The sequence below is a fragment of the Ranitomeya imitator genome, chromosome 2, assembly GCF_032444005.1.
Source record: "Ranitomeya imitator isolate aRanImi1 chromosome 2, aRanImi1.pri, whole genome shotgun sequence".
In the NCBI taxonomy this organism is placed as follows: Eukaryota; Metazoa; Chordata; class Amphibia; order Anura; family Dendrobatidae; genus Ranitomeya; species Ranitomeya imitator.
The window spans coordinates 247,607,614-247,634,546 of NC_091283.1; the positions used below are offsets into that span (position 1 = coordinate 247,607,614).

At 43.0% G+C, this 26,933-nt stretch overlaps 2 protein-coding genes across 4 annotated transcripts; one reads left to right on the top strand and one right to left on the bottom strand.

The window, feature by feature from the left end:
• Positions 1-4,549: 4,549 nt before the first annotated feature.
• Positions 4,550-23,007, bottom strand: LOC138662903 (zinc finger protein OZF-like). 3 transcript variants are annotated; one of them, XM_069748902.1, is made up of 7 exons: positions 22,863-23,007; positions 21,722-21,871; positions 21,413-21,592; positions 21,206-21,329; positions 21,022-21,122; positions 17,702-17,792; positions 4,550-6,846 (listed from the first exon to the last, which is right to left on the bottom strand). In XM_069748902.1, exons 1-7 carry the CDS (start codon positions 22,863-22,865, stop codon positions 5,741-5,743), a joined length of 1,755 nt encoding a protein of 584 aa, XP_069605003.1. In that variant the 5' UTR covers positions 22,866-23,007; the 3' UTR covers positions 4,550-5,740. The 3 variants fall into 3 exon arrangements, with proteins under 3 accessions (XP_069605003.1, XP_069605005.1, XP_069605004.1); XM_069748904.1 differs by having other exon boundaries at positions 21,413-21,457; positions 22,863-22,989; XM_069748903.1 differs by having other exon boundaries at positions 21,413-21,460; positions 22,863-22,989.
• Positions 23,008-23,048: 41 nt separating this feature from the next.
• Positions 23,049-26,816, top strand: LOC138662898 (uncharacterized). The gene is made up of 4 exons (XM_069748894.1): positions 23,049-24,402; positions 24,902-25,011; positions 25,105-25,251; positions 25,727-26,816. The coding sequence occupies exons 1-4, from the start codon at positions 24,286-24,288 to the stop codon at positions 26,646-26,648; spliced, it is 1,296 nt and encodes a 431-aa protein (XP_069604995.1). The 5' UTR covers positions 23,049-24,285; the 3' UTR covers positions 26,649-26,816.
• Positions 26,817-26,933: the final 117 nt, after the last annotated feature.

The following is a 26,933-nucleotide window of genomic DNA, read 5'->3' on the forward strand; positions in this document are numbered from 1 at the left end:
GAAGCTTCAGTATCTTGTCAAGTGGAAGGGTTATGGCCAGGAGGATAATTCTTGGGTTGTTGCCTCTGATGTTCATGCCGCCGATTTGGTTCGTGCTTTTCATTTGGCTCGTCCTGATCGGCCTGGGGGCTCTGGTGAGGGTTCGGTGACCCCTCCTCAAGGGGGGGTACTGTTGTGAATTCCGCTCTTGGGCTCCCTCCGGTGGTTGTAAGTAGCATTTTTGTGAGTTCTGATCTTGGGCTCCCTCCTGTGGTTTTGAGTGGTATGGCTGCTTCTTGGATTTAGCTTCAGCAGCTGTTTTCACTGATCGTCTTTCTGGCTCGGCTATATTAGTCTGGCCTTATCCCTCATTCAATGCCAGTTGTCAATTGTTCCAGCCTGGAGTCATTGCTCTTAGGATTTTCCTGACACTCTGACCAGTTCAGCAAAGCTAAGTCCTTGCTTGTCCTTTTGCAGTTCACTTGTTGTGGACTTTGTTGTTCAGCACTTTCTCTGTTTTGCTCATTTGTCCAGCTTATCAGTATGGATCTATTCAGCTAAGCTGGAAGCTCTGGGCAGCAGAGTTTGCCCTCCACACCTTTAGTCAGGTGTGGAGATTTTTGCATTTCTCTGCGGTGGAATTTTTCTAGTTTTTATTACTGACCGCACAGCATTCTGTCCTGTACTATTTCTATCTAGCTAGAAGTGGCCTCCTGTGCTAAATCTTGTTTCATACTACGTATGTCATTTCCTTCTCCTCTCACAGTCATTATTTGTGGGGGGCTAATCTATCCTTTGGGGATTTTCTCTGAGGCAAGATAGTTTTCCTGCTTCTATCTTTAGGGGTAGTTAGCTCTTAGGCTGTGACGAGGTGCCTAGGGAGAGTTAGGAGCATCCCACGGCTACTTCTAGTGTTGTGTTGAGCTTAGGGACTGCGGTCAGTATAGTTACCACCTGCTCAGAGCTAGTCGCATGTCGCTCCTTAATCACCAGACCATAACAGTTTGGGTTAGGGTTTCAGTTAGAATTGGGGGCTTCCACTGCTTAGGCACATCAAGGGCTCTCCAAACGCGACATGGCGTCTGATTTCAATTCCTGCCAATTCTGCGTTGAAAAAGTAAAACATTGCTCCTTCCCTTCCGAGCTATCCCATGCGCCCAATCGGGTTTACCCTAACATATGGGGTATCAGCGTACTCAGGACAAATTGGACAACAACTTTTGGGGTCCAATTTCTCTTGTTACCCTTGGGAAAATAAAAATTGGGCGGGGGTAAAAAAACATTTTTGTGTGAATTTTTTTTATTTTCATGGCTCTGCGTTATAAACTGTAGTGAAACACTTGGGGGTTCAAAGTTCTCACAGCACATCTAGATAAGTTCCTTGGGGGGTCTAGTTTCCAATATGGCATCACTTGTGGGGGTTTCTACTGTTTAGGTACATCAGGGACTCTGCAAATGCAATGTGATGCCTGCAGACCAACCCATCTAAGTCTGCATTCCAAACGAAGCTCCTTCCCTTCCGAGCTCTGCCATGCGCTCAAACGGTGATTCCCCCCACATATGGGGTATCAGCATACTCAGGACAAATTGGACAACAACTTTTGGGGTCCAATTTCAAGTGTTACCCTTGAAAAAATACAAAACTGGGGGCTAAAAAATAATTTTTGTGAAAAAAAAAGATTTTTTATTTTCATGGCTCTGCGTTATAAACTGTAGTGAAACACTTGGGAGTTCAAAGCTCTCACAACACATCTAGATGAGTTCCTTAGGGGGTCTACTTTCCAAAATGGTGTCACTTGTGGGGGTTTCAATGTTTAGGCACATCAGTGGCTCTCTAAACGCAACATGGCATCCCATCTCAATTCCAGTCAATTTTGCATTGAAAAGTCAAATGGTGCTCCTTCCCTTCCGAGCTCTGTTATGCGCCAAAACAGTGGTTTACCCCATATATGGGGTATCGGGGTACTCAGGACAATATGTACAACAAGTTTTGTGGTCCAATTTCTTCTCTTACCCTTGGGAAAATAAAAAATTGGGGGCAAAAACATAATTTTTGTGAAAAAATATGATTTTTTATTTTTACGGCTCTGCATTATAAACTTCTATGAATCACTTAATGGGTCAAAGTGCTCACCACACATCTAGATAAGTTCCTTAGGGGGTCTACTTTCCAAAATGGTGTCACTTGTGGGAGTTTCAATGTTTAGGCACATCAGGGGCTTTCCAAACGCAACATGGCGTCCCATCTCAATTCCAATTTTGCATTGAAAAGTCAAATGGCGCTCCTTCCCTTCCGAGCTCTGCCATACGCCCAAACAGTGGTTTACCTCCACATATGGGGTATCGGCGTACTCAGAACAAATTATACAACAACTTTTGGGGTCCATTCTCTCCTGTTATCCTTGGTAAAATAAAACAAATTGGAGCTGAATTAAATTTTTTGTGAAAAAAAGTTAAATGTTCACTTTTATTTAAACATTCCAAAAATTCCTGTGAAACTCCTGAAGGGTTAATAAACTTCTTGAATGTGGTTTTGAGCACCTTGAGAGGTGCAGTTTTTAGAATGGTGTCACACCTGGTTATTTTCTATCATATAGACCGCTCAAAATGACTTCAAATGAGATGTGGTCCCTAAAAAAAAAAGGGTGTTGTAAAAATGAGAAATTGCTGGTCAACTTTTAACCCTTATAACTCCCTAACAAAAAAAAAATTTTGGTTCCAAAATTGTGCTGATGTAAAGTAGACATGTGGGAAATGTTACTTATTAAGTATTTTGTGTGACATATCTCTGTGATTTAATTGCATAAAAATTCAAATTTGGACAATTGCGAAATTTTCAAAATTTTCGCCAAATTTCCATTTTTTTCACAAATAAACGCAGGTAATATCAAAGAAATTTTACCACTATCATGAAGTACAATATGTCATGAGAAAACAATGTCAGAATCACCAGGATCCATTGAAGCGTTCCAGAGTTATAACCTCATAAAGGGACAGTGGTCAGAATTGTAAAAATTGGCCTGGTCATTAACGTGCAAACCACCCTTGGGGGTAAAGGGGTTAATGGCTAACTGAAAAGATGTAACAAATTGCAAGTTTTTGAGACTACTCAGGTCTCTTCATCAGGCACAGACTAAAACAAATTCTGGAGAATTACGTATTTATACACAACACAGCACAGAACTGTCATTATGGGAGAGTGGTGAGTGATAAACAGTTGTGTCCATAAATATCGGAAAATTCCTAGATTAAGAGTGTATGTTTTGTTGTCCTCTGATTGGGGTCTGGTTCTGTTATGATGACCCCACATGGACACAACTGTTTATCACTTATCACTCTCCCCTAGTGGCAGTTCTGTGCTGTGTTGTGTATAAATATGTCATTCTTCAGAATTTGCTTTAGTCTCTGCCTGATGAAGAGACCTGAGTAGTCTCGAAAGCTTGTAAATTGTTACCATCTTTTCAGTTAGCCATTAAAACATATCCACCACTGAGGACTCTCAATTCTAAATATTTTTCTATCTCCTGGCTAACACGGTACCAAGATATATATCTTTCCCGCATTATAAAAGGCATCCATCTTGTCATTGTAGTTTGGAATATCTTTTACAATTTTCATTAACTGATCGTGTATTTTCAATTTGTGCTGCTCTGTCATGTAATGTCTTCCATTGTAGTTCATCTGCCTGTAAATCTTCTACTGAAACATCTGGATTTTGTGTGTTTGGTACAAATGATGTGGTGGCATTGTCTTCATGTTTGTTTGATCTTGTAAGAACAGAAACCTTTTTTATATCTTGGTGCAATTTGGACAATAATTCTGTTCGAGAATCGATTTGATTTTCCAATTTTTCATTATGTTCTGACAAATACAAAACAATGTGGACAATCAAAGTAATCCCCGTCAGACTCTTGTGTGTCACCTTGTGTGTCAGTATGACCGATCTCTTGTGTGATAGTACATGCTTTATGCGTTTGTGTTTCAGTTTTCGCAAAGACTAAATAATTGTACACTCGGACCATGTACATGACATTTTGAAGCTTTCTCTGTAACTTTTTTTTACTGAAAAACCTCTGTTCAATCTTAAGATTCACTGCTTCACATTGGCTATAAAAACTAGACCATAATTGTGAATCTGTATGGCTATGAACAAACTTAAACTCTATATTACTTTTCTTAGAATAATCATGAATGAAATCCATTTTCTCACCTGTGGAATATCTTTTCCTCTCCTGGATTGATTCAACCATCAATGGATGGTCCTCTGTGTCTTTACTGAAATCCTCAGACCTCCGTCATTGGACACATCCAGCTCTTTATGGTTGGAGACACGAATCCTCACTGTCTGTAGGCTCTGTCTGATCCTTGTGACATGAAATAGCAGAATTCCTGCACCTTGAACAACAGGTGTTTAGCAGAGCTCTCCACCTCCGTGTACAAGGGAAAGGATTTCACAAAAATAGCACAAAAATCAGATTTGGCCGGGCTCGCCAAAATGTTAGAGAAAATAACAGTTTCTTACTTTTTTAAGTAGGAGCACAGTGAAGATAGAAAGGAAAGCAATATTGAATTGTGTGGATAAAACAAATCTTGTTTAATGTTCATTCAAAAAGTGATGACAAAAATGAAGAATAGTAAGTTCATAGCACGTAGTAAGTATTAGATTATAGAAGAGAAAACAAGCATTCATTGGTTCTTACATATGGTCTTGAAGTATGATGTGGTCTGGGTTGGAGATTCTTAAAGTATGAGAGATCTGTCTGAACAGGAGTTAGTGCATGTAGAAAAGCCGCAGAGACACCATCACGTGTTTCTCAACGCAAGCAATAAATAGCCAGGTCTTTCACCGGGAAGGAACAACCACGGGAAGGGCAGCATCCAAAAAGGAAAACCACCTATGCCAAAACATGGTATCCATCCACAGACAGCTGTTTCGGGGTATTTGCCCCTCATCAGTGTGGAGTAGGAAACTGGCCATTAGGAGCAGTGCCTAGTAAAAGGAACAGGAGTTAGGTCAGCTTATATACTATTTTGACCCATAGAATTACATTGGATCTATTTTTCCTGTCTCATAACCAAATATGGTGATCTGCTGCTATGTTCATAGCCTCTACCATATTAGAAGAACACTAGTAACTTGCGGAATATGAATATCAGTTTTTTGTACATTACCTCATTTTGAAATGCTTAAGCATATAGGCTGTGACCTTTAAGAACCATTTATTATCTCCAAATAGCCACAGTTCTGACAAAAGCCCTATAGTTCTGACAAACAGAGAACAGATGTAGCGGCCACAATCCTCAGAATAACTCAGTCCCTCACTATCCAGAGTATCTATTTGCTAGTTAGAACCTGCATATGTTAAGTAAACTATATTTTTTAATTATTATTGAAATACTAATATTTTACAGTGGCTTACCCTCCTTCTGGAGTGTCAATGACTGCCTTTTAGACATCTGTCCAGTCAGCAGTCTTCCTCATGATTGTGGAGCCTACTGAAACAGACCAAAGGACCTTTTTAAAATGTTTAGGAAGCCGTTCCAGGTGTTTTTATTCTAATTTACTGACATAATGACTTTTGGGTTTTCATTGGCTGTAGGATCTAGTCATCAACAGAAATAAACACTTGAGATATATGACTCTGTAATGACTCTATATAATATATAAGAGTTTCACTTTTTGCATTTAAGAACTGGAATAAATTAACTTTTTGATAATATTCTTAGTGAGAAGCACTTGTATGTGACTATGTAAACACAATTAAGAACATAAAAAAAGCTTCTCCCCTGTGTGAATTCTTTGGTGGCTAGAAAGAGATGGTTTCTTCACAAAACATTTTCCACAATATGAACATGAAAATGGCTTCTCCCCTGTGTGTGTTCTTTGGTGGATATCAAGATTCATCTTCCTGTTAAAACATTTCCCACATTCTGAACATGAAAAAGGCTTCTCCCCTGTGTGGGTTTTCTGGTGGCCAACAAGATGTGCTTTCTGGTTAAAACATTTCCCACATTCTGAGCAGGAAAAAGGCTTCTCTCCTGTGTGGGTTTTCTGGTGGCTAACAAGATGCGCTTTCTGGTTAAAACATTTCCCACATTCTGAGCAGGAAAAAGGCTTCTCTCCTGTGTGGGTTTTCTGGTGGCTAACAAGATGCGCTTTCCTGTTAAAACATTTCCCACATTCTGAGCAGGAAAAATGCTTCTCTCCTGTGTGGGTTTTCTGGTGGCTAACAAGATGCGCTTTCCTGTTAAAACATTTCCCACATTCTGAGCAGGAAAAAGGCTTCTCTCCAGTGTGAGACATATGATGTCTGATAAGAACTTTTTTATCTGTAAAACATTTCCCACATTCTGAACAAGAAAAAGGCTTCTCTCCTGTGTGAGTTCTTTGGTGGGTAACAAGCTGCGCTTTCCGAATAAAACATTTTCCACATTCTGAACATGAAAATGGCTTCTTCTCTGTGTGAATTCTCTGGTGACTGACAAAATCTGATTTCTGGTTAAAACATCTCCCACACTTGGAACAAGAAATTTTATTTTCTGCTTTGTGAAGGTTTTGTTGTTTGAGAAAGGACTTTTCTAGGGGAAAACTATTTCCATATTCTGAAAATGAAAATGTCTTCATTGCTTTAGGAGCAGTTTGTTTTTTAATGCTTATTTTGTGACTTTGATTTTCCTTAGTAGTCGGTAATGAATCAGAAGACAGGATCTGTTCCACAGGATCAGATGACAGATCTTTGCTGTGAAGGGATGATGGTATATTTGGAGTAATGGCATTCACTTCAATTGTATCCTGTGGGATCTCAAGATTATCTGATTTAAACATTGAAGATGTCAGCTGTCCTGCTGATCTTCTGGTACAGTTATCTGCCAAGAATAAAACCAATTATTATTTTAGAATAAAATATCTTTGAATTCTATATTTTTGACCATTTCTACTTAAATGGTCTGTAAAAATGGCAAGTTATGCAAAATTATCGAATTATTCACCAAGACAATGACAGTTTACAGTTTACTAGACTGTGCTCAAACCACATTAAGCATCGATGCTTTTGGCATTACTATAGTGAGAAGAAATCGCTTATTGTATGGCATGTATATCTCCTGGAGCACAATCTGGGCACTATGTGTTATGTAATAACTTGGGATATTTGCAATTTTCACTTTCCAACATTCACTGCGCGTGCTAATATCTGGAAACTGCAAGTGGAGTCAAAATAGTCACTATTCCTATAATTTTTTGAGGGCTATAATTTACAAAATGGAGTCATTTTAACCCCTTCATGACCCCAGCTTTTTTTCGTTTTGCGTTTTCGTTTTTCGCTCTCCTCCTTCCCAGAGCCATACCTTTTTTTATTTTTCCGTCAATATGGCCATGTGAGGGCTTATTTTTTTGCAGGACGAGTTGCACTTTTGAACGACATTATTGGTTTTAGCATGTTGTGTACTAGAAAACGGGAAAAAAATCCCAAGTGTGGTGAAATTGCAAAAAAGTGAAATCCCACGCTTGTTTTTTGTTTGGCTTTTTTTGCTAGGTTCACTAAATGCTAAAACTGACCTGCTATTATGATTTTCCAGGTCAGTACGAGTTCATAGACACCAAACATGTCTAGGTTATTTATCTAAGTGGTAAAAAAAATACCAAAAATTTTTGCTAAAAAAAAATTGCGCACTTTTCCGATACCCATAGCGTCTCCATTTTTCGTGATCTAGGGTTGGGTGAAGGCTTATTTTTTGCGTGCTGAGCTGACATTTTTAATGCTACCATTTTGGTGCAGATACGTTCTTTTGATCGCCCGTTATTGCATTTTAATGCAATGTGGCTGTGACCAAAAAAATCGTAATTCTGACGTTTCAACTTTTTTTCTCGCTACGCCGTTTAGCGATCAGGTTAATTTTTTTATTGATAGATCGAGCGATTCTGAATGTGGAGATACGAAATATGTGTATATTTGATTTTTTTTGTTTTATTTTGAATGGGGGGAAAGGGGAGTGATTTCAAACTTTTATATTTTATTCAGATTTTTTAAAACATTTTTTTTACTTTTGCCATGCTTCAATAGCCTCCATGGGAGGCTAGAAGCTAGCATAGCCTGATCGGCTCTGCTACATAGGAGCGATGCTCAGATAGCTCCTATGTAGTAGATTTACTGCATTGCTATGAGTGCTGACCACAGGGTGGCGCTCACAGTAATCAGGCATCAACAGCCATAGAGGTCATCAAGAGACATCTGGTTGTCATGCCGATGCATCGCTGACTCCCGATCACGTAACGGGGGTCAGCAATGCACGCATTTTAGACCCGACGGCCAGAAGCGCTAGTTAAATGCCGCTGTCAGCGTTTGACAGTAGCATTTAACTAGTTAATAGTGGTGGGTGGATCGTGAATCCACCCCCCGCTATTGCGAGCACATGTCAGCTGTTTTGAACAGGATTTGATGTGGGCTCACCGCCGGAGGCCACATCACAGCGGGGGTTCTGACCTCGGATGTACTATCCCGTCTGAGGTCAAAAAGGGGTTAAAGGGATTTCATCTGCTCTGGTTTTCTGCAATTTTGTCATATTAGGAATTCTGCAAATGGTGTGCCCCCTCTCCTCTGGTATCTGCTCCTGCAATGTCTGCTTTGGACACCAGACGCTGCCTTACTCATTCTGAAGGCAATGCTGGTAACAGAGGTGGTGTTTGAAGCAGAAGCTCTTGGCGGTGTAGGCTCCTCCCACCCACTAAGATTAGGGTGCCTGGTATCTGTAGTACCATCCAGTCTGGCAGTATGGGTGTGTGTGCTCAAGAAAAAATCCGGCACACTCTTTTCAAGTCAAAAAATGAAGATCAATTTATTGGAGATATATACAAATCTTCTCTTTCAAATTAGCAGTATCACACAACATAAGGACCATTGAGGTATGGGACATTGGTATCAAAATTCAACGTTTCGGCTATATTATAAGCCTTTATCAAGAGATACCCGAAGCAGTGAGTCCGCACTTCGGACCTTAGCAAGCAACGGACTCACTGCTTCGGGTATCTCTTGATAAAGGCTTATAATATAGCCGAAACGTTGAATTTTGATACCAATGTCACATACCTCAATGGTCCTTATGTTGTGCGATACTGCTAATTTGAAAGAGAAGATTTGTATATATCTCCAATTAATTGATCTTCATTTTTTGACTTGAAAACAGTGTGCCGGATTTTTTCTTGAGACTATTTGATATTTTCCAGAGCACCTGTGAATACTAACAGTGAGCCACTCCTTTTATCTACTCTGAGTGTGTGTGCTGTAAGCTGCAGTAATCTGCTCCCTGTTTTAGCCATTTGGAAAGCACCAAACATTTTTTAATCAGATAAAGTTGTATTAACGTTAACAAGATTTACAACAGATCACATGTTCATACTCATTTTATGTTTTACAGTAAATTAACCCCCCATAGAGGCCATATCAGGAGCAAACAATAATTCGTCCGTAGTTGTCAATATCAAACAGAGTTCCAGTTTGCCATAAGTTGTACTCTATACTATATACTGGTATAACATTAATCCTATCCAACCACGGCTGCCATCATTTATGGAAGAAATCTAGCTCATCCCTCCTGGTGTAAATGCTTTTCTCAAGCTCAGTTATGTGGTTCATTTGAGCAATGAATTCACGTCTGGACGGAGCCTCCTCTCTAATCCAATATTTTGCAATCAGTTTCCTTGCAATAAACAATCTTGCAATTACAATTTTAGTTGTATTGTCAGTTAATATTTACCCTAATATACATATCAACGTATCCCTAGGAATAACGTACCCATACACCACTCCAATGCAGTTCAACACTACAGTCCAATAGGAGGACAATCTGGGACAATGCCAAAGCATATGCCATACCATACACTGACATACAAAACCATCCACAACCTGTCTCCTCCATACATCTGTGACCAGGCCTCCCGGTACTTTCCTGCACGCAACCTCTGATCCTCACAAGATCTCCTTCTCTATTCCCCTCTTATCTCCTCTTCCCACAATCGCATACAAGATTTCTCTCGCGCATCACCCCTACTCTGGAACTCTCTACCACAACATATCAGACTCTCGCCTACCATGGAAACCTTAAAAAAGAACCTGAAGACCCACCTCTTCCAACAAGACTATAATCTGCAGTAACCACCGATCGACCAAACCGTTGCATGACCAGCTCTATCCTCACCTACTGTATTCTCACCCATCCCATGTAGATTGTGAGCCTTCACGGGCAGGGTCCTCACTCCTCCTGTACCAGTTATGACTTGTATTGTTTAAGATTATTGTACTTGTTTTTATTATGTATACCTCTACTCACATGTAAAGCGCCATGGAATAAATGGCGCTATAACAATAAATAATAATAATAATATGCAATATGTCCGCCTGAGATTGCAAACTCCTTGGGCAAACAGAGTTGGACTTCGAAAGCACCACACCTTACTACAGTTTGAAGCACATTGCCAGAAGCTGCCAGATACAGCCTTGATCTTCTCTAGTTCAGTCCTCTGTGCTCAGCTCCCGGCTTCTGTATTTGTTTCCTGTTGTGACTCCAGCCTGTTTACTGACTACTCTTATGTCTCCTGAGTTAGTATTTTCTCTGGCCTCTTGGTTCTGACACGCCTATCTGTGTATTTTTCCTCCCATCTTACTCCACAGAACAGCAGGTAACACTGGGCTTCAAGCCTATGGGTCTCTGTGTAAGACCAAATCCATGTAGAGGGGTTAAAGAAGTTAAAGGGTAATGGGCAAAACTGTGAATATAGACAATAACACATCTACTGAAATGATCAAGCTGAACAATCATCCTCAGGAAAAAAATGAGTAGTGGTGAAACTTCTCTGGAGTAATTGGAGTATGGGACTCGGTGGCTCTAAGCAATATAAGCTATCGGTATGGGACTTGGTGGCTCTAAGCAATATAAGCTATCGGTATGGGACTTGGTGGCTCTAAGCAATATAAACTATCGGTATGGGACTTGGTGGCTCTAAGCAATATAAACTAACGTATGGACCAATATTTTCTGTCAGATAAATGTCAAGAAGAAATATTAGAAATTTAAATAGAACTTTCTTATAATAGTGCAGAGCTGAGGGATCTTAAATTTAGATCTCAGGCATTTGGTAAATGAAACCTTTTTCTAAACACTACCAGGGAGTTAGACTCAGATAAGTGAGGCAGGCCGATCCCACCACAATCAAACTATCATACAGAATGAACATGTAACAAAAAATGTAAAAAAAAGTTACATCCTCAACAACAACATATGTATGAGGGGAGAACTCCAACACTAAACCGGTGTTGCACTCATTTATGGTGGACCATTGGAGCTACTATGAGTCCTGACCAGAAGATTAGAGGAAATAATATTGCTCCCCATTTCAGGAGAGATTGTGCAGTAATCTGAATTTCTTGGGATCAGAAACAATGTAATTTATGAGGTGGAGTGAATCCATGAAACCAGGGCTGGAGCCAACACATCTCCAGCAGGCGGGAACAAATTTATGGTGGGTACAGAAAGTATTCAGACCCCTTTACATTTTTCATTCTTTGTTTCATTGCAGCCATTTGGTAAATTTAAAAAAGTTCATTTTTCTCTCATTAAATGTACACGCTGCACCCCATCTTGACTGAAAAAAATGAGAAACGTAGAAATTTTTGCAAATTTAATAAAAAAAGAAAAACTGAAATATCACATGGTCATAAGTATTCAGACCCTTTGCTCATACACTCATATATCAGTCACACCCTGTGCATTTCCTTGTGATCTTCCTTGAGATGGCTCTACTCCTTCATTGGAGGCCAGCTGGGTTTAATTAACCCCCGGAGCCTTTTTCAGTTTAGCCTTTTCGTTTTTCACTCCCCTTCTTCTCAGAGAGATAACTTTTTTATTTTTCCATCAATACGGCCATGTGAGGACTTGTTTTTGCGGGACGAGTTGTACTTTTGAATGACACCATTGATTTGACCATGTTGTGTACTAGAAAATGGGGAAAAATTACAAGTGTGGTCAAATTTAAAAAAAAAAAAAATGCAATCTCACACCTGTTTTTTGATTCTCCGGGTCATTATGAGTTCATAGACACCAAACATGTCTAGGTTCTTTTTCATCTATGTGGTGAAAAAAAAAAGCAAACCAAAACAAACTTTCTTAAAAAAAAAAGAAGAAAATTTGAGCCATTTTCCGATACCCGTAGCGTCTCATTTTTCGCGATATCGGGTCGGGGGAGGGCTTATTTTTTGTGCGCCGAGCTGTTGTTTTTTAATGACACCATGTTGGTGCAGATACGATCTTTCGATCGCCCATTATTGCATTTTAATGCAATGTCGCGGTGACCAAAACAAGTAATTCTGGCAATTTTACTTTTTTCTCCCTATTCCGTTTAGCAATCAGGTTAATCCTTTTTTTATTGATAGATCGGGCAATTCTGAATGCGACGATATCAAATATGTGTATGTTTGATTTTATTTTTATTGTTTTATTTTGAATGGGGCGAAAGGGGGTGATTTGCATTTTTATATTTTTTATTTTTATATATTTAAAAACATTTTTGTTTTACTTTTGGCATGCATCAATAGTCTTCATAAGAGACTAGAAGCTGCCACAACCCGATCGGCTCTGCTACATAGAGGCGATGTTCAGATGGCCTGTATATAGCAGATTTACTCACTTGCTATGAGCGCCGACCACTGGGTTGCGCTCACAGGAAGCCAGCACTGACAACCATAGAGGTCTCCAGGAGAACTCAGGTTGTCATGCCAACACATCGGTGACCCACGATCATGTGACGGGGGTCACCGGTTTGCGTATTTCCTTCGTGATTGCCATAAGTGAAATTTAAATGCCACTTCAGAGTTTGACAGCGGCATTTAACTGGTTAATAGCCGTGGGTGGATCTTTATTCCACCCTTGGCTATTGCGGGCACATGTCAGCTGTTCAAAACAAAGGGAGGGAGTCCGACTTCAGCGCACTATTACTCCCGATGTTGTTAAGGGGTTAAACTGATAGGACTTGATTTGGAAAGGCACACACCTGTCTATATAAGACCTCACAGCTCACAGTCCAAGTCAGACCAAATGAGAATCATGAGGTCAATGGAACTGGCCAAGGAGCTCAGAGACAGAATTGTGGCAAGGCACAGATCTGGCCAAGGTTACAGCAGAATTTCTGCAGTACTCAACATTCCTAAGAGCACAGTGGCCTCCATAATCCTTAAGGCTATGTGCACACGTTCAGGATTTCTCGCAGAAAATTCCTGAGAAAAACTGGACATTTTCTGCAAGAAATCTGCAAGAAAACCGCATGCGTTTTTGCCGTGATTTTGCCGCGGTTTTGACGCGTTTTTGCCGCGGTTTTGCCGCGGTTTTTTCCGGACACTTCCCAATGCATTTTGTAGTGGGAAATCCGCAAAAAAAATGCAAAATTAATGAACATGCTGCGTTTTTTACCGCAATGCGTTTTTTTCGCGGAAAAAAACGCATCATGTGCACAAAACATGCGGAATTCATTCTAAATGATGGGATGCTTATTGTATGCGTTTTTTTTGCGGTTTTATAGCGTTTTTATTGGGAAAAACCGTGAAAAAACCGCGAAAAAAACGCAACGTGTGCACACAGCCTAAATGGAAGAAGTTTAGGACCAACAGAAGTCTTCCTAGACCTGGTCGTCCAGCCAAACTGAGCAATTGGTGAGAGAGGTAAAGAAGAACCCCAAGATCACTGTGACCGAGCTCCAGAGATGCAGTAGGGAGATGGGAGAAAGTTCCACAAACTCAACTATCACTGCAGCCTCCACCAGTCGGGCCTTTATGGCAGAGTAGCCTGACGGAAGCCTCTCCTCAGTGCAAGGCATATGAAAGCCGCATAGAGTTTGCTAACAGCACATGAAGGTCTCCCAGACTATGAGAAATAAGATTCTCTGCTCTGATGAGATGAAGATAGACCTTTTTGGTGATAATTCTCAGCGGTATCACTGCTCATCACCTGCCCAATACAATCCCAACATTCATACATGGTGGTGGCAGCATCATGCTATGGGGGTGTTTTTCAGCTGTAGGGACAGGACGACTGGTTGTCATTGAAGGAAACATGAATGCGGGCAAGTACAGAGATATCCTGGATGAAAACCTCTTCCAGAGTGCTCTGGACCTCAGACTTGGCTGAAGGTTCACCTTCCACCAAGACAATGACCCTAAGCACACAGCTAAAATAACAGAGGAGTGGCTTCAGAACAACTCTGTGACCATTCTTGACCGGCCCAGCTAGAGCCCTGACCTAAACCCAATTGAGCATCTATGGAGAGACCTGAAAATGGCTGTCCATCAACGTTCTCCATCCAACCTGACAGAACTGGAGAGGATCTGCAAGGAAGAATGGCCGAGAATCCCCAAATTTCTCCAGGGGTGAAAAACTTGTTGCATCATTCCCAAGAAGTCTCAAGGCTGTACTAGCTCAAAAGGGTTAATACTGAGCAAAGGGTCTGAATACTTATGACCATGTGATATTTCAGTTTTTCTTTTTAAATAAATTTGCAAAAATTACTACATTTTTGTTTTTTTCCAGTCAAGATGGGGTGCAGATTGTACATTAATGAGAAAAAATTAACTTTTTTGAATTTCCAAATGGCTGCAATGAAACAATGAAAAATGTAAAGTCTTCTTCTGAATACTTTCCGCACCCGCTGTATATTACAGCCATCAGCCATGCACAACTCAGAGATATATCATGGCACCGGTGTGATGTTTATTATGTGTATCACAATCTTGTATGAAGTTAGTCGGTTTAATAAGAAATTGAAAAGTCGGGATAAAGGGAAACTCTGTTATTGTGCAGAAATTCACACTTGGTCTCACTGCACATTTAATGTTGTTGATCATAAAAGTGAAGTTTGGCCAGAAAGACGGGACCTGGTCTTGTAGGGACCATATGAACACATTCAGCAGCACAGAAGGGAGAGAAGGGAGATTCATCCGATATCAGGGATCTAAAAACCACCCAAGCGATAAGATGACCAGCCAGAGACATAATATTAGGAAAGGTGTAATCTGTCTGTTTAGACATTTCGCTTTAGAATATAAACGAGATCCCACCAGTTTAACCCCTTAGTGACAGACCCAATTTGGTACTTAATGACCGGGCCAATTTTTACAATTCTGACCACTGTCCTTTTATGAGGTTATAATTCTGGAACGCCTTAACGGATCCCGCTGATTCTGTTTTTTTGTGACATATTGTACTTCATGTTAGTCATAACATTTCTTCGATATTACTTGCAATTATTTATGAAAAAAACGGAAATATGGTGAAAATTTTTAAAATTTTGCAATTTTCAAACTTTTAATTTTTATGCCCTTAAATCAGAGAGATATGTCACGAAAAATAGTTAATAAATAACATTTCCCACATGTCTACTTTACAGCAGCACAATTTTGGAAACAATTTTTTTTTTTTTTGGTTAGGAAGTTAAAAGGGTTAAAAGTTCACCAGCGATTTCTCATTTTTAGAACAAAATTTACAAAACCATTTTTTTAGGGACCACATCACATTTAAAGTCACTTTGAGGGGTCTCTATGGCTGAAAATACGCAAACTTGTCACCATTCTAAAAACTGCACCCCTCAACGTGCTCAAAACCACATTCAAGAAGTGTATTAATCCTTGACGTGCTTCACAGCAACTGAAACAATGTGGAAGGAAAAAATGACGGCTGACGTCAGTGTCAGTTGCCGGGGCAAGTGCGCTCTTCAGCTGAGTGGAGGGAGCTTCGCTTTCGCCGCAGGAGCGCGGTCAGGTAAGAACTTCTTTTTTTTTAATATTGAGAGCAGCGATTTAGGGGGCCCGGGGCTGAATGCTAGACACACTGGGGGCAGAATGCTGGACACACTGGGGGAAGAATGCTGGACACACTGGGGGAAGAATGCTGGACACACTGGGGGAAGAATGCTGGACACACTGGGGGCAGAATGCTGGACACACTGGGGGCAGAATGCTGGACACACTGGGGGCAGAATGCTGGACACACTGGGGGCAGAATGCTGGACACACTGGGGGCAGAATGCTGGACACACTGGGGGCAGAATGCTGGACACACTGGGGGCAGAATGCTGGACACACTGGGGGCAGAATGCTGGACACACTGGGGGCAGAATGCTGGACACACTGGGGGCAGAATGCTGGACACACTGGGGGCAGGACTGGAGACAGGTGGGGCAAGAATGGAGATACGGGGCATGATTGGAGACACGGGGCAGAATGAAAGACATGGGGGCAGGATTGGATCATGGGGCAGGATGAATATGATGGAGACAGATGGGGCAGGATGGGGAGATCATATGGGGCAGAATGGATACTCATGAGGGCAGGATGGGAGAACATATGGCTGAAGCCAGGTATGGGACACACAGGACCCAGGATGGGGGATATTATTACCATAGGGGCGAATTACAGGATATTATTACTGCAGTGATGTATTTATTTTATTTTTTGAGGATACTGTTTTAAATGGGGGGGGTGGTCCTTTTACTGTGTAGAGTGATACTATGTCGCCTTTGATGGAATGGTCTGCGGGTGTCATTGCTGCATTTTCAGAGCCCCTGATGTACCTAAACAGTAGAATCCCCCCACAAGAGAACCCATTTTGGAAACTAGACCCCCCAAAGGAACTTATCTAGATATGTAGTGATCATTTTGAATGCCCAAGTGCTTCACAGAAGTTTGACGCAGAGCCATGAAAATAAAAAATCATTTTTTTCCCACAAAAATCATTTTTTAGCCCCCAATTTTTTTTTATTTTCGTAAGGGTAACAGGAGAAACTGGACCCCAAAAGTTGTTGTCCAATCATTCCAGAGTACGCTGATACCCCATATGGGGGGTAAACTACTGTTTGGGCGCATGGCAGAGCTCAGAAGGGAGGGAGCACCAATTCACTTTTTGAACGCAAAATTGACTGTCGCGTTTGGAGACCCCCTGATGTACCTAAACAGTGGAAACCCCCCAATTCTAACTCCAACCATAACCCCAACACACCCCTAACGCTAATCCCAACCCAATCCAAAACCCTAATCAAAAGCCTAGCCCCAAAACACCCCTAACCCTATGGCATAACTCTAATCACAACCCTAACGCCAAAACACCCCTAACCCTAATCCCAACCCTAACCCTAATCAAATCCCTAAGCCCAACACACCCCTAATCATAATCTCAACCCTAACCTCAAACCTAACCCTAATCCCAAACGTAACCCTAATGCCAACCTTATCCCTAATACCAACCCTAACCCTAATCCAAACCCTAATTCCAACTTTAACCCTAACTTTAGCCCCAATCTTAACTTTAGCCCCAACCCTAGCCCTAACCCTAACTTTAGCACTTTTTTTACGTTCATTTGTTTTGATAGCCAACTTTCTGGCTCAGCACTTGGCAGCTCTTTTCAAAGCCCTGATTTTTTCCTTCTTCCCATATCAGGGATTTTGGAAGCCAACAGCATCATTACCCTCCGTTTTCTCATCATAATATATTTCTATCTTGTCAGCACATTCTACGTACGCTGTCATTTGGCTTTGTAGTTCACAGATCTGGGCAGGTAATGGTCAGAGTCTTCTAATCTCAGGGGGTAGGTGGATCTTCCAGGGTGAAAGTTCTAGTTCGATAAAGCAGCCACAGCCGGTGATGAGAAGAATCTGTGACTTCTCTGCATTTAGTGGTTACTACTCACCTGGGTAGTCATATGTGGGAATCTCCTCTTTACACCGCTCATCCCCCCTCACATATGTCTCTGTAGTATTAATATCGGTCAGATCTTCACCCTGAAATAAATATTATAAAAGTCACCGACAGATGGAGAAGTCACATCTATGATCAGCTCTAATCCTGCCATCTCTACCGTTCTCATTACACAAGTATAAGACATATAATACTGGTGGATAAAACAAGACTGAGCCCAAGACCTTCACAGCCATCTACACAATGTGACAGGGTCACTGGTAAGGTGATAGAGGAGATATGTGTCACTGCGCTTAACGGCGTCAGTGGTGTGAAACCAGAGCATTTTTTCTCCAGCACACTACGTGTTGTGAGGGTTAAGTTGCATAAACAGGGCTGGTTTTATGTGGACCTTAACAGAGCGGGTACGAGAAGGTCCACTTTATCTCCCCTGGTAGACCCGCCAGGACCTGCGTGAGGACATGATCATGTGATCAATCACATGATGGGGAAGTTACAGGCTTGGGTTGACATAACCGAGCTCTACGGGCAGTCTGGGATCAGCTAGCCTGGAGAGAGGACTCCAGAGGCTTTGTGGCTCGTCAAGCACAGACTGAACCTGTCCTGCTCCAGAGCGGGGTGCCACCCGCAACATACGGACTGTGCTGCTCCAGAGCGGGGTGCATGGGTTGACATAACCGAGCTCTACGGGCAGATTGGGATCAGCTAGCCTGGAGAGAGGACTCCAGAGGCTTTGTGGCTCATCAAGCACAGACTGAACCTGTCCTGCTCCAGGGCGGTGTGCCACCCGCAACATACGGACTGTGCTGCTCCAGAGCGGGGTGCCACCCGCAACATACAGACTGTGCTGCTCCAGAGCGGGGTGCCACCCACAACATACGGATTGTGCTGCAGTTTTTTTTTTTTTTTTGTTATTTTGCTCCAGTTTTAGCCAAAAATTCTAAGTTTGTTCTCCCCACAACTTGGTTTATGCTGCCTTACAATAAACCAATGAGGATTTAAAGAGACAGTGTTCCTATTTTTCCTACCTCTGTGTGCCACCACGTGAGTGTGGGACACCCGCCAGGGCCGTGGGGTACTCGGTACTGGGTCTGGTACTTAAAGGGGATGTCACAATGGCAGCAACCCGGTCCGTGGTCCTGGATGCCTAAGTCAAAGGGAATGTCCTTAAAGGGTCATTGAATAAAGTTTGTGCTCGTGATGCCACCTGTGGTATTCGGTCAGGGTGACCGACGCTGCTTAAAGGGGTCCTCTGGGGAGATGTTGTGGCAGCAGTGATGGTATGGCTTCCCACAGATGAAGCTGGGTCCCCAGGGCTTCCAGTGTATTGATAAAGATGGTGGGTGGTGTAGCAAGGAAACGGAGGACACAAGTTTGCAGTCTCTTTACCTGGTTTACTGATGAATTCAGGCAGCCACAGTCCATGGCACCAAATCACAGGTACAGGTAGGATACGGCTGGCTTGGAAGCGAGTTGGGATTCCCCTTTACCAGGTGGAGTTATAAGCCTTCCTTCTAGCGCGGTGGTGTAGTCCCTTGCTGCCTTAAGGCTCTCACAAGGTCCTCATGTGATCTGTCTGTCCCCCTTGTAGGTAGGACACTAACCCGTATAACAGGTGGCTCTAGCCTTTTTCTCAGGCTGGTAAAGGGTCATGGATATTGCCACTCAACCTAAGAACAGCAACCTGCAGCTGCCCAGAAAAGGCACATCTATTAGATACGCCAATTCTGGCGCTTTGCCCGGCTCTTCCCACTTGCCCTGTAGCGGTGGCAAGAGGGGTTAATATTTGTGGGGTCGATTTCATCTTTGTATTGTCAGGTGACATCAAGCCCACAGCTTAGTAATGGAGAGGTGTCTATAAAACACCTCTACATTACTAATCCTATAGTTATATGGTAAATAAAGACACAGCAAAGAATAAAGTCTTTTAATTGGAAAAAAAATGACAGACTCATTTAATATTCTCAATTAAACCATACTTACGACCTCGTCTAATTCCACCGAAGCCCTCGATCTCCTGTAATAAAAATAAAATAACAAAACAACAACATACCATACCTGTCTCTCGTTCTGTCCCACACCGTAATCCATGTCTGGGGGATAATTAGTTTTCAACATGGACGGTGCCAAGATGCGACCATCCAGGCTGAGAACCACTGGTGAATGAGCTGATAAGAGCACAGCATCATTGACCAGCAGTGACCTCAGGACTGTGGGAAAATGCCAGTGATGATGTCATCACTAGTCACTGAGGCAGCTCATTCACCAGTAGTTTTCAGCCTGGACGGTCTCATCATGGCACCCTTCAGGCTGAAAACTATTTGCCACCCAGACATGGATTACAGCATGGGGCAGAACGACAGACAGGTATGGTATATTGCTGTTTTTTTATTTTACTTTTATTACAGGAGATCGAGGACTTTGGTGGAATTAGGCAATGCAGTACGTATGGTTTACTTTGAACTTATTAAAGGAGTCTGTAATTTTTTCAATTAAAGGACTTTACTCTTGCTGTGTCTTTATTTACATATAACTATAGGATTAGTAATGGATAGGTGGCTTATAGACACTTCTCTATTACTAAGCCGTGGGCTTGATGTCACCTGAAAATATAAAGGTGACATAAATCCCACAAATATTAACCCCACTTGCCACCACTACAGGGCAAGTGGGAAGACGCGGGCAAAGTGCCACAATTGGCGCATCTAAGAAATGCGCCTTTTCTGGGAAGTTGCGGACTGCTGTTTTTAGGCTGGAGGGGGGCCTAAAGCAATAGCCCCTTAACAGCCGGAGAATACCAGCCCCCAGCTGTGAGCTTTAGTAAGGCTGGTTGCAAAAAATGCGGTGGACCCGATGCCGTTTTTTTAATTTATTATTTATTAAAATATATATAAAAAAAATAACAACGTGGGGACCCCGATCATGTGCTCCTGCTGTCACTGTTATTAGCGGCAGCAAATGTCGGATGATGGGAGTAATAGTCCCTAAGGCCCCCACCTGCTGTCATCATCCGGACTTTAATATCGTTCAGACTTTAAAATAATTCTCATCATTCTCCTCTGCTCCTGCCGATCGCTGGCAGAGCAGGGGAGAACGATGAGAGCCGTCTTCAGCACCCGTCACAGGGGAACAGCGCTTACAGTAGCACTTCTTCCCAGGCGGCCGTCTGTGTGGTACTGAGGCAGCACACGGTTGCCACACATGTGCCGCAAGTATTACACACACGGACACTGATATCTCCGGTATTGGTTTTTCCGGGATCGGAAATAAACGGACGTGTCTGAGTTCTGATGACACCTTCTCTCCATCTACCTGATGATCCTGAGGAGCATTGGGATCTTCTTGGTTACAGTCCTGTGGCAGAAGAAGAGGACGGGGACATCTCTCTGGCGTTGTCCTCTTACTGGATAGATCTGGAGGAAACACATACAGGAAGTGAATTCATTCTTTACATACAGATAATTATAGGCCGTGTGTATTTAGTCCTGTCTACTACCTGGAGATGCGAGGGGCTGGGGAACCTCCATTATGACGTTCTTGTACAGATCTCTGTGTCCTTCTAAATACTCCCACTCCTCCATGGAGAAATAGACAGCAACATCCTGACACCTTATAGGAACCTGACACATACAATGATACCGTCATCCCCCCGATCCCTTCATAGTGTTACTGTATAATGTCCCAGCATTCCCAGCAGTGTCACCTCTCCAGTCAGCAGCTCAATCATCTTGTAGATGAGTTCTAGGATCTTCTGGTCATTGATGTCCACATGGATCAGGGGGTGAGGTGGAGGCCCCGTGATTGGGCTCAGGGGTCTTCCCCATCCCTCAGACACAGGGTCCTGACAGCGATCACTAGAGGTCTTCTTCACCACTGTGTAAACCTGGTAATGGAGAGACACATTAATAAATCTCACTACAGACATTTCCAGAGTCCTCACCTCTCCAGTTCTGTCCATCTGTTATTCCCATAGATAAGAATGATGTAATGTGACGTCATCAGAATCTCTCACCTCTCCAGTAAGTCGGAAGAGGATCTCTAGGGTGAGGTGTAATATCCTCTCCCCCATCTTGTCTCTGTCCATATCCATCTTTGATGGGTAAATCAGGAGAATTTTCTTTTGTAGAAGATCTTCACAGAGAGGATCCGATATTGTAGAAACCTGAATGAGAAGATGAGCCGATGTAACATCATAAGAATCCTGTGTAATAATACAATTACTGGAGATAATAAGGGAAACATATGAGATTTATTATTTTACAGTATTTAGTTTCCTTCTTTACATCTACTAATAAATCCTATATATTTAGGCCACAGACAACAAGCAGTTTCCTCCTCGGAGTCGGCAGCTGAATACGTTTCTCATAGACTCATCTTCCATAACGCTAATTCTCGTCTCATTTACCGACCCTGGAATCGGCATTAGTAATACTGCAGGAGATATTCATTACACGCGACATGAGAAATAACTACTTCATGATGAGGACGACATCTTCATCTTCTACTACGGCTATAGAAACAGATTTGGCCAGAGTCGGTCACTGACTCCATCCCCACCGGCCTCTATATGAAGGTTTCCCGTCTTCCCCGCACTGTAATCTTCTATCACGTTAGATCTCAGCTCTGATTCACACACACAAGTTTGAGGCTTTTATAGACTAGATAGTGGCCCGATTCTAACGTATCGGGTATTCTAGAACAGGGGTCCCCAACTCCAGTCCTCAAGGCCCACCAACAGGTCATGTTTTCAGGATTTCCTTTGCATTGCACAGGTGATGCAATTATTACCTGGGCAAGACTAAGGAAATCCTGAAAACATGACATGTTGGTGGGCCTTGAGGACTGGAGTTGGGGACCCCTGTTCTAGAATATGTAGGTAGTATATAGCACAGGCTACGTACTATATTGCACAGTGACGTAGTATATAACATAGCCACGTAGTATATTGTACAGGTGTGTAGTATATTGTTCAGCAACGTTGTGAGGCCAATGTCTCCATGTACAGGGCTTCTTTCTCGGGATATGATGGGTTTTCTTTGGTACTTTCCCCCCATTAGAAGGGACAACTGTGGATATTGGGGTCTTTCACTGCTACAGTCCTGGTGGGATATAGTCGGTAATGTGGACGTTGGACAAATATCACTATCAATTACCATCAGCCTGAAGGAACATCGCTCCTCTATTCGGTTCTATGGATCTAGGATGAAATCCACTGCGGCCCCTGCAAGAATAGAAGGAGAAAGAGCAGATGTTGGGTGATGAGACCACAATGGCCGGAGATTTATATGGCTGCTCTGTGCGCACAGGACCTGTGATGAGGTCACAGGAGGGGAGGAGTCAGGGGTCACATGATCAGGGGCCTCTGTGTATATTCAGGACTCTGCTGTGCTGGTTGTCATGGTGCTGGATGAGGGGAAGTTTATGTGTGGGGTCAGGAGGGGTTTACAGTGTGGATGTAGCGGAGCCGCGTGTAAAGGGTGTACAGAGCAGAGCAGTGTGTGTACGAGGTGTATGGAGCGCAGCCGTGTGTTTACAGACCAAAGCCTGGCATGTACTGAGCGGAGCCCTGTTTGTATGGGGTCCTGTGTACTGACCAACCATATACCCCCAGCTTCGGTCACAGACCCCCCTGTGTACACTATATACACCCGTATACCCCCAGCTTCGGTCACAGACCCCCCTGTGTACACTATATACACCTGTATACCCCCAGCTTCGCTCACAGACCCCCCCAGCTCTCCCCTGTATATTCCCAGCTTCAGTCGCAGACCCATCTATGTACGCTGTATACACTCGTATACCCCCAGCTTCGGTCACATTTTGTGTACTCTGTATACACCCATATACCACCAGCTTTGGTCACAGACCCCCCTGTGTACACTGTATACACCTGTATACCCCAGCTTCGGTCACAGACCCCCCTGTGTGCGCTGTATACACCCGTATACCCCCAGCTTCGGTCACAGACCCCCCTGTGTGCACTGTATACACTGTATACCCCCAACTTCGCTCACAGACCCACCCAGCTCTCTATCCCCCCTGTAGAACTGACCAACACGGTAACACTGCGGTCATCAGCCTCTCGTCTCTCGTACATCTACTGATAACATAAGATGAACAGAGTCCAGCCCGTCAGACTCTTGTGTGTCACCTTGTGTGTCAGTATGACCAATGTCTTGTGTGATAGTACATGCTTCATGTGTTTGTGTTTCAGTTTTCTCAAAGACTAAATTATTGTACACTCGGTCCATGTGCATTCCATTTTGAAGCTTTCTCTGTAACTTTTTTTACTGAAAAACCTCTTATCAATTTTAAGGGTATGTTCACACGTTCCTGATTTCCCTCCTTTTTTTTCAGGACTGAAACCGCAGCTCTTTGCAGAAAACGCAGGTGCGTTTTTGGTGCGTTTTTTGATGCGGTTTTTAGTGCGTTTTTTGATGCAGTTTTCTCTGCAGATTGTCTGTGTTTGACACAAATAAAGCTTACTGCAGTGGGGGGAAAAAAAAAAAAAATGATGTAATTTCCTTGTCCAACCCTTTTCTTCTTCCATCCTCCATTTTGGAACTACACATCAAAATGAGTGGACGTGCTGAGCGTAGGCCAGATGACAGCCCGCGGATCCAGCTCCGCACACCACACCGGATTGCGATCCTGGGGTTGATGCTTCTAATTCTGAATCGACATGCACGTCAGGTAAGCAGATGTCTGTTTGTTTTATATATTGGGTTATGGGTACATGTCCACGTTCTGGAAACGCTGTATGTTTGGCGCTGCGTGTGGCCGCAGCGCCAAACATGCAGCGTCCACATGTAACAGCATAGTGGAGGTGATTTCATGAAATCACGTGTCCACTGTGTGTCATCCGTCAGCCCTGCGACTCCGGACATGCTGCGCGTCTTTTATGATCACAGCATGTCCGTGTTCCTTGTTGAGAAGCTGCGGCTCCGCAAGGAATAAAACAGGGCCCTATGCGTGGGGTGCGATGATGCCGGATTTGTACAATGAACACATCTGGCATCATTGCGTCCCACTAGGGGGTGGGGCTTTGCACATAGCGGCTTAGGTGCTCCAACGATAACGATGGCCATCCTGAATGTGGACACGTACCCTTACATAATCCGCATTGCTTTCCAGGCATGCTTGATGTTTTTTGTTTTGTTTTACAAAAAAAATATTTTTTTTTTAACTTTAGAGGCAGCGGCGGCAGAGAAGACGTGCGCAGAAAAGGATGTGGGTGCACCCGCTTGTAGCAGACCGAACAGAGAAGGGGCACTTTTATGTGCTGTACAATGATTTGAGGAGGTAAGTAGAAATCTATTGAATGACAAATTTAAATTTTTTTGCTAGCAATACTTGTGAAGTAACCCTTTTTTGTGTTTCTTTTTCAATTTTCAGATATCCTGAAAAATTTATCTCTTTTTGTCGGCTACCAATTATGGCATTTGACAGACTGCTCACCATCCTGGCACCCAATTTGACACTGCAAGACACGGTGATGAGGAAGTCCATCTCTGCAGAGGAAAGGCTGCTCATCACCTTGCGGTAAGTAACAATTTTTTGGGGGGAATGTCGTTAGGTCTCTATTTTACTTGTGTCTCTGTGTCCAGTACGTGTGATTAAACCCACCCAGTCCTCCTGTTGGACAGGGGGCACACATACACACACACACACGTGAGATACGTCCCAGTGTTGCATGGTAATCCCCGGCCCTGCCGCCTGAACTCTGGAGCGGAGTGTGCACCCACATACCAATACATGGAGCCGCATGCTCCACAATGGAGTGCATGCAGCAGGTCCGGGGATTACCATGCAACACTCGGTCATATCTCGCATGTGTGTGTGCACAAGTCCCATCAGGCCTTTTATTAATGTTTTTTACACCCTTTGTGTTGTACTGGGTGTTAAAGCCATCATTATTGAATGGTGCTGGACGCATATTATAGCGGCCTTAACTTGTGACATGTTGTAATCACCTTTTTGTGTGACATTTCTAATTTTCTTTTTTGTTTCTTTCCAGATTTTTGGCCACAGGAGAGAGCTATACATCCCTGCACCTCCAATTTAGAGTTGGTAAATCTACCATCTCTAACATTGTGAGGTGTACATGTACCGTCATCTGGCAGAAGTTGCAGCCTATAGTGATGCCTTCCCCAACCGAGGAGACTTGGCTGCAGGTTGCAGCAGGCTTTCAGTCTGTGGCCAATTTCCCAAACTGCATAGGTGCAGTCGATGGTAAACATGTTAGGGTTCAGCAGCCACCACGATCAGGATCATGCTTCTTTAATTATAAGTATTTTTCAGTGGTCCTGATGGCGGTGGCTGATGCCCATTACAAATTTGTTGCCATTGATGTTGGTGCCTATGGTAGTACTGGGGATTCTCGGGTGTTGCGAACGTCACAGATTGGGATGCAAATTCTTCGAGATGGCGCCACGCTCCCAGCCCCAAGACCTTTGCCGGGTTCCACACATCCAGTACCCTTTGTGATGGTATCGGATGAGGCGTTTCCCTTAACGACAACCCTGCTGCGCCCATACCCACGAAGGGGACTGGATGCCCGACGGAGGATTTTTAATTATCGGCTGAGTCGTGCACGCAGATATGTGGAATGCACCTTTGGGATCATCATGACTAGTCAGTGGAGGATCTTTCACACTGCCATTCAGTTGGACACAGACACCGTTGATGCTGTGATAAAGGCTTGCTGTGAACTCCACAACTATGCTCGTGTGTACAACACTGACGTAGATGTGGAGTACCAGCAGGCAGTATTTAATCCAGTTGTCAACGGGGGTCTGGGCAGGCCGTCCAACTCTGGTGTGCGTGTGAGAGAATCCTTCACTGACTACTTTATGAGTCCAGAAGGTGCCGTGCACTGGCAATACTCCTGTGCTGGTGTTGAGCAGCCTGACCAGCAGAGAAGGATGCATCTACACTGACCGTCCCCAAAAAGTTGCCGACATCGCTGCTAACAGTTTTGAAAACATCCCGAAGAATGATAAACGACAGCAATCAACACAAAATTTTTTTTCAAAAAGTTTTTTTTCATGTTACCCAAAAAAGAAAAAAAAATAGGTTGTAATATAAATAAAAAAGTTATTTTGGTTTAATTTGTTTTGTTTTTTTGTATGTCAAAAAAATGGTTGGTGTTTTCATAAATTAACAGCAGTATGAGATATACAATAGTTAACACATCAACCCCTAAACCACTAATCGATAGCCCA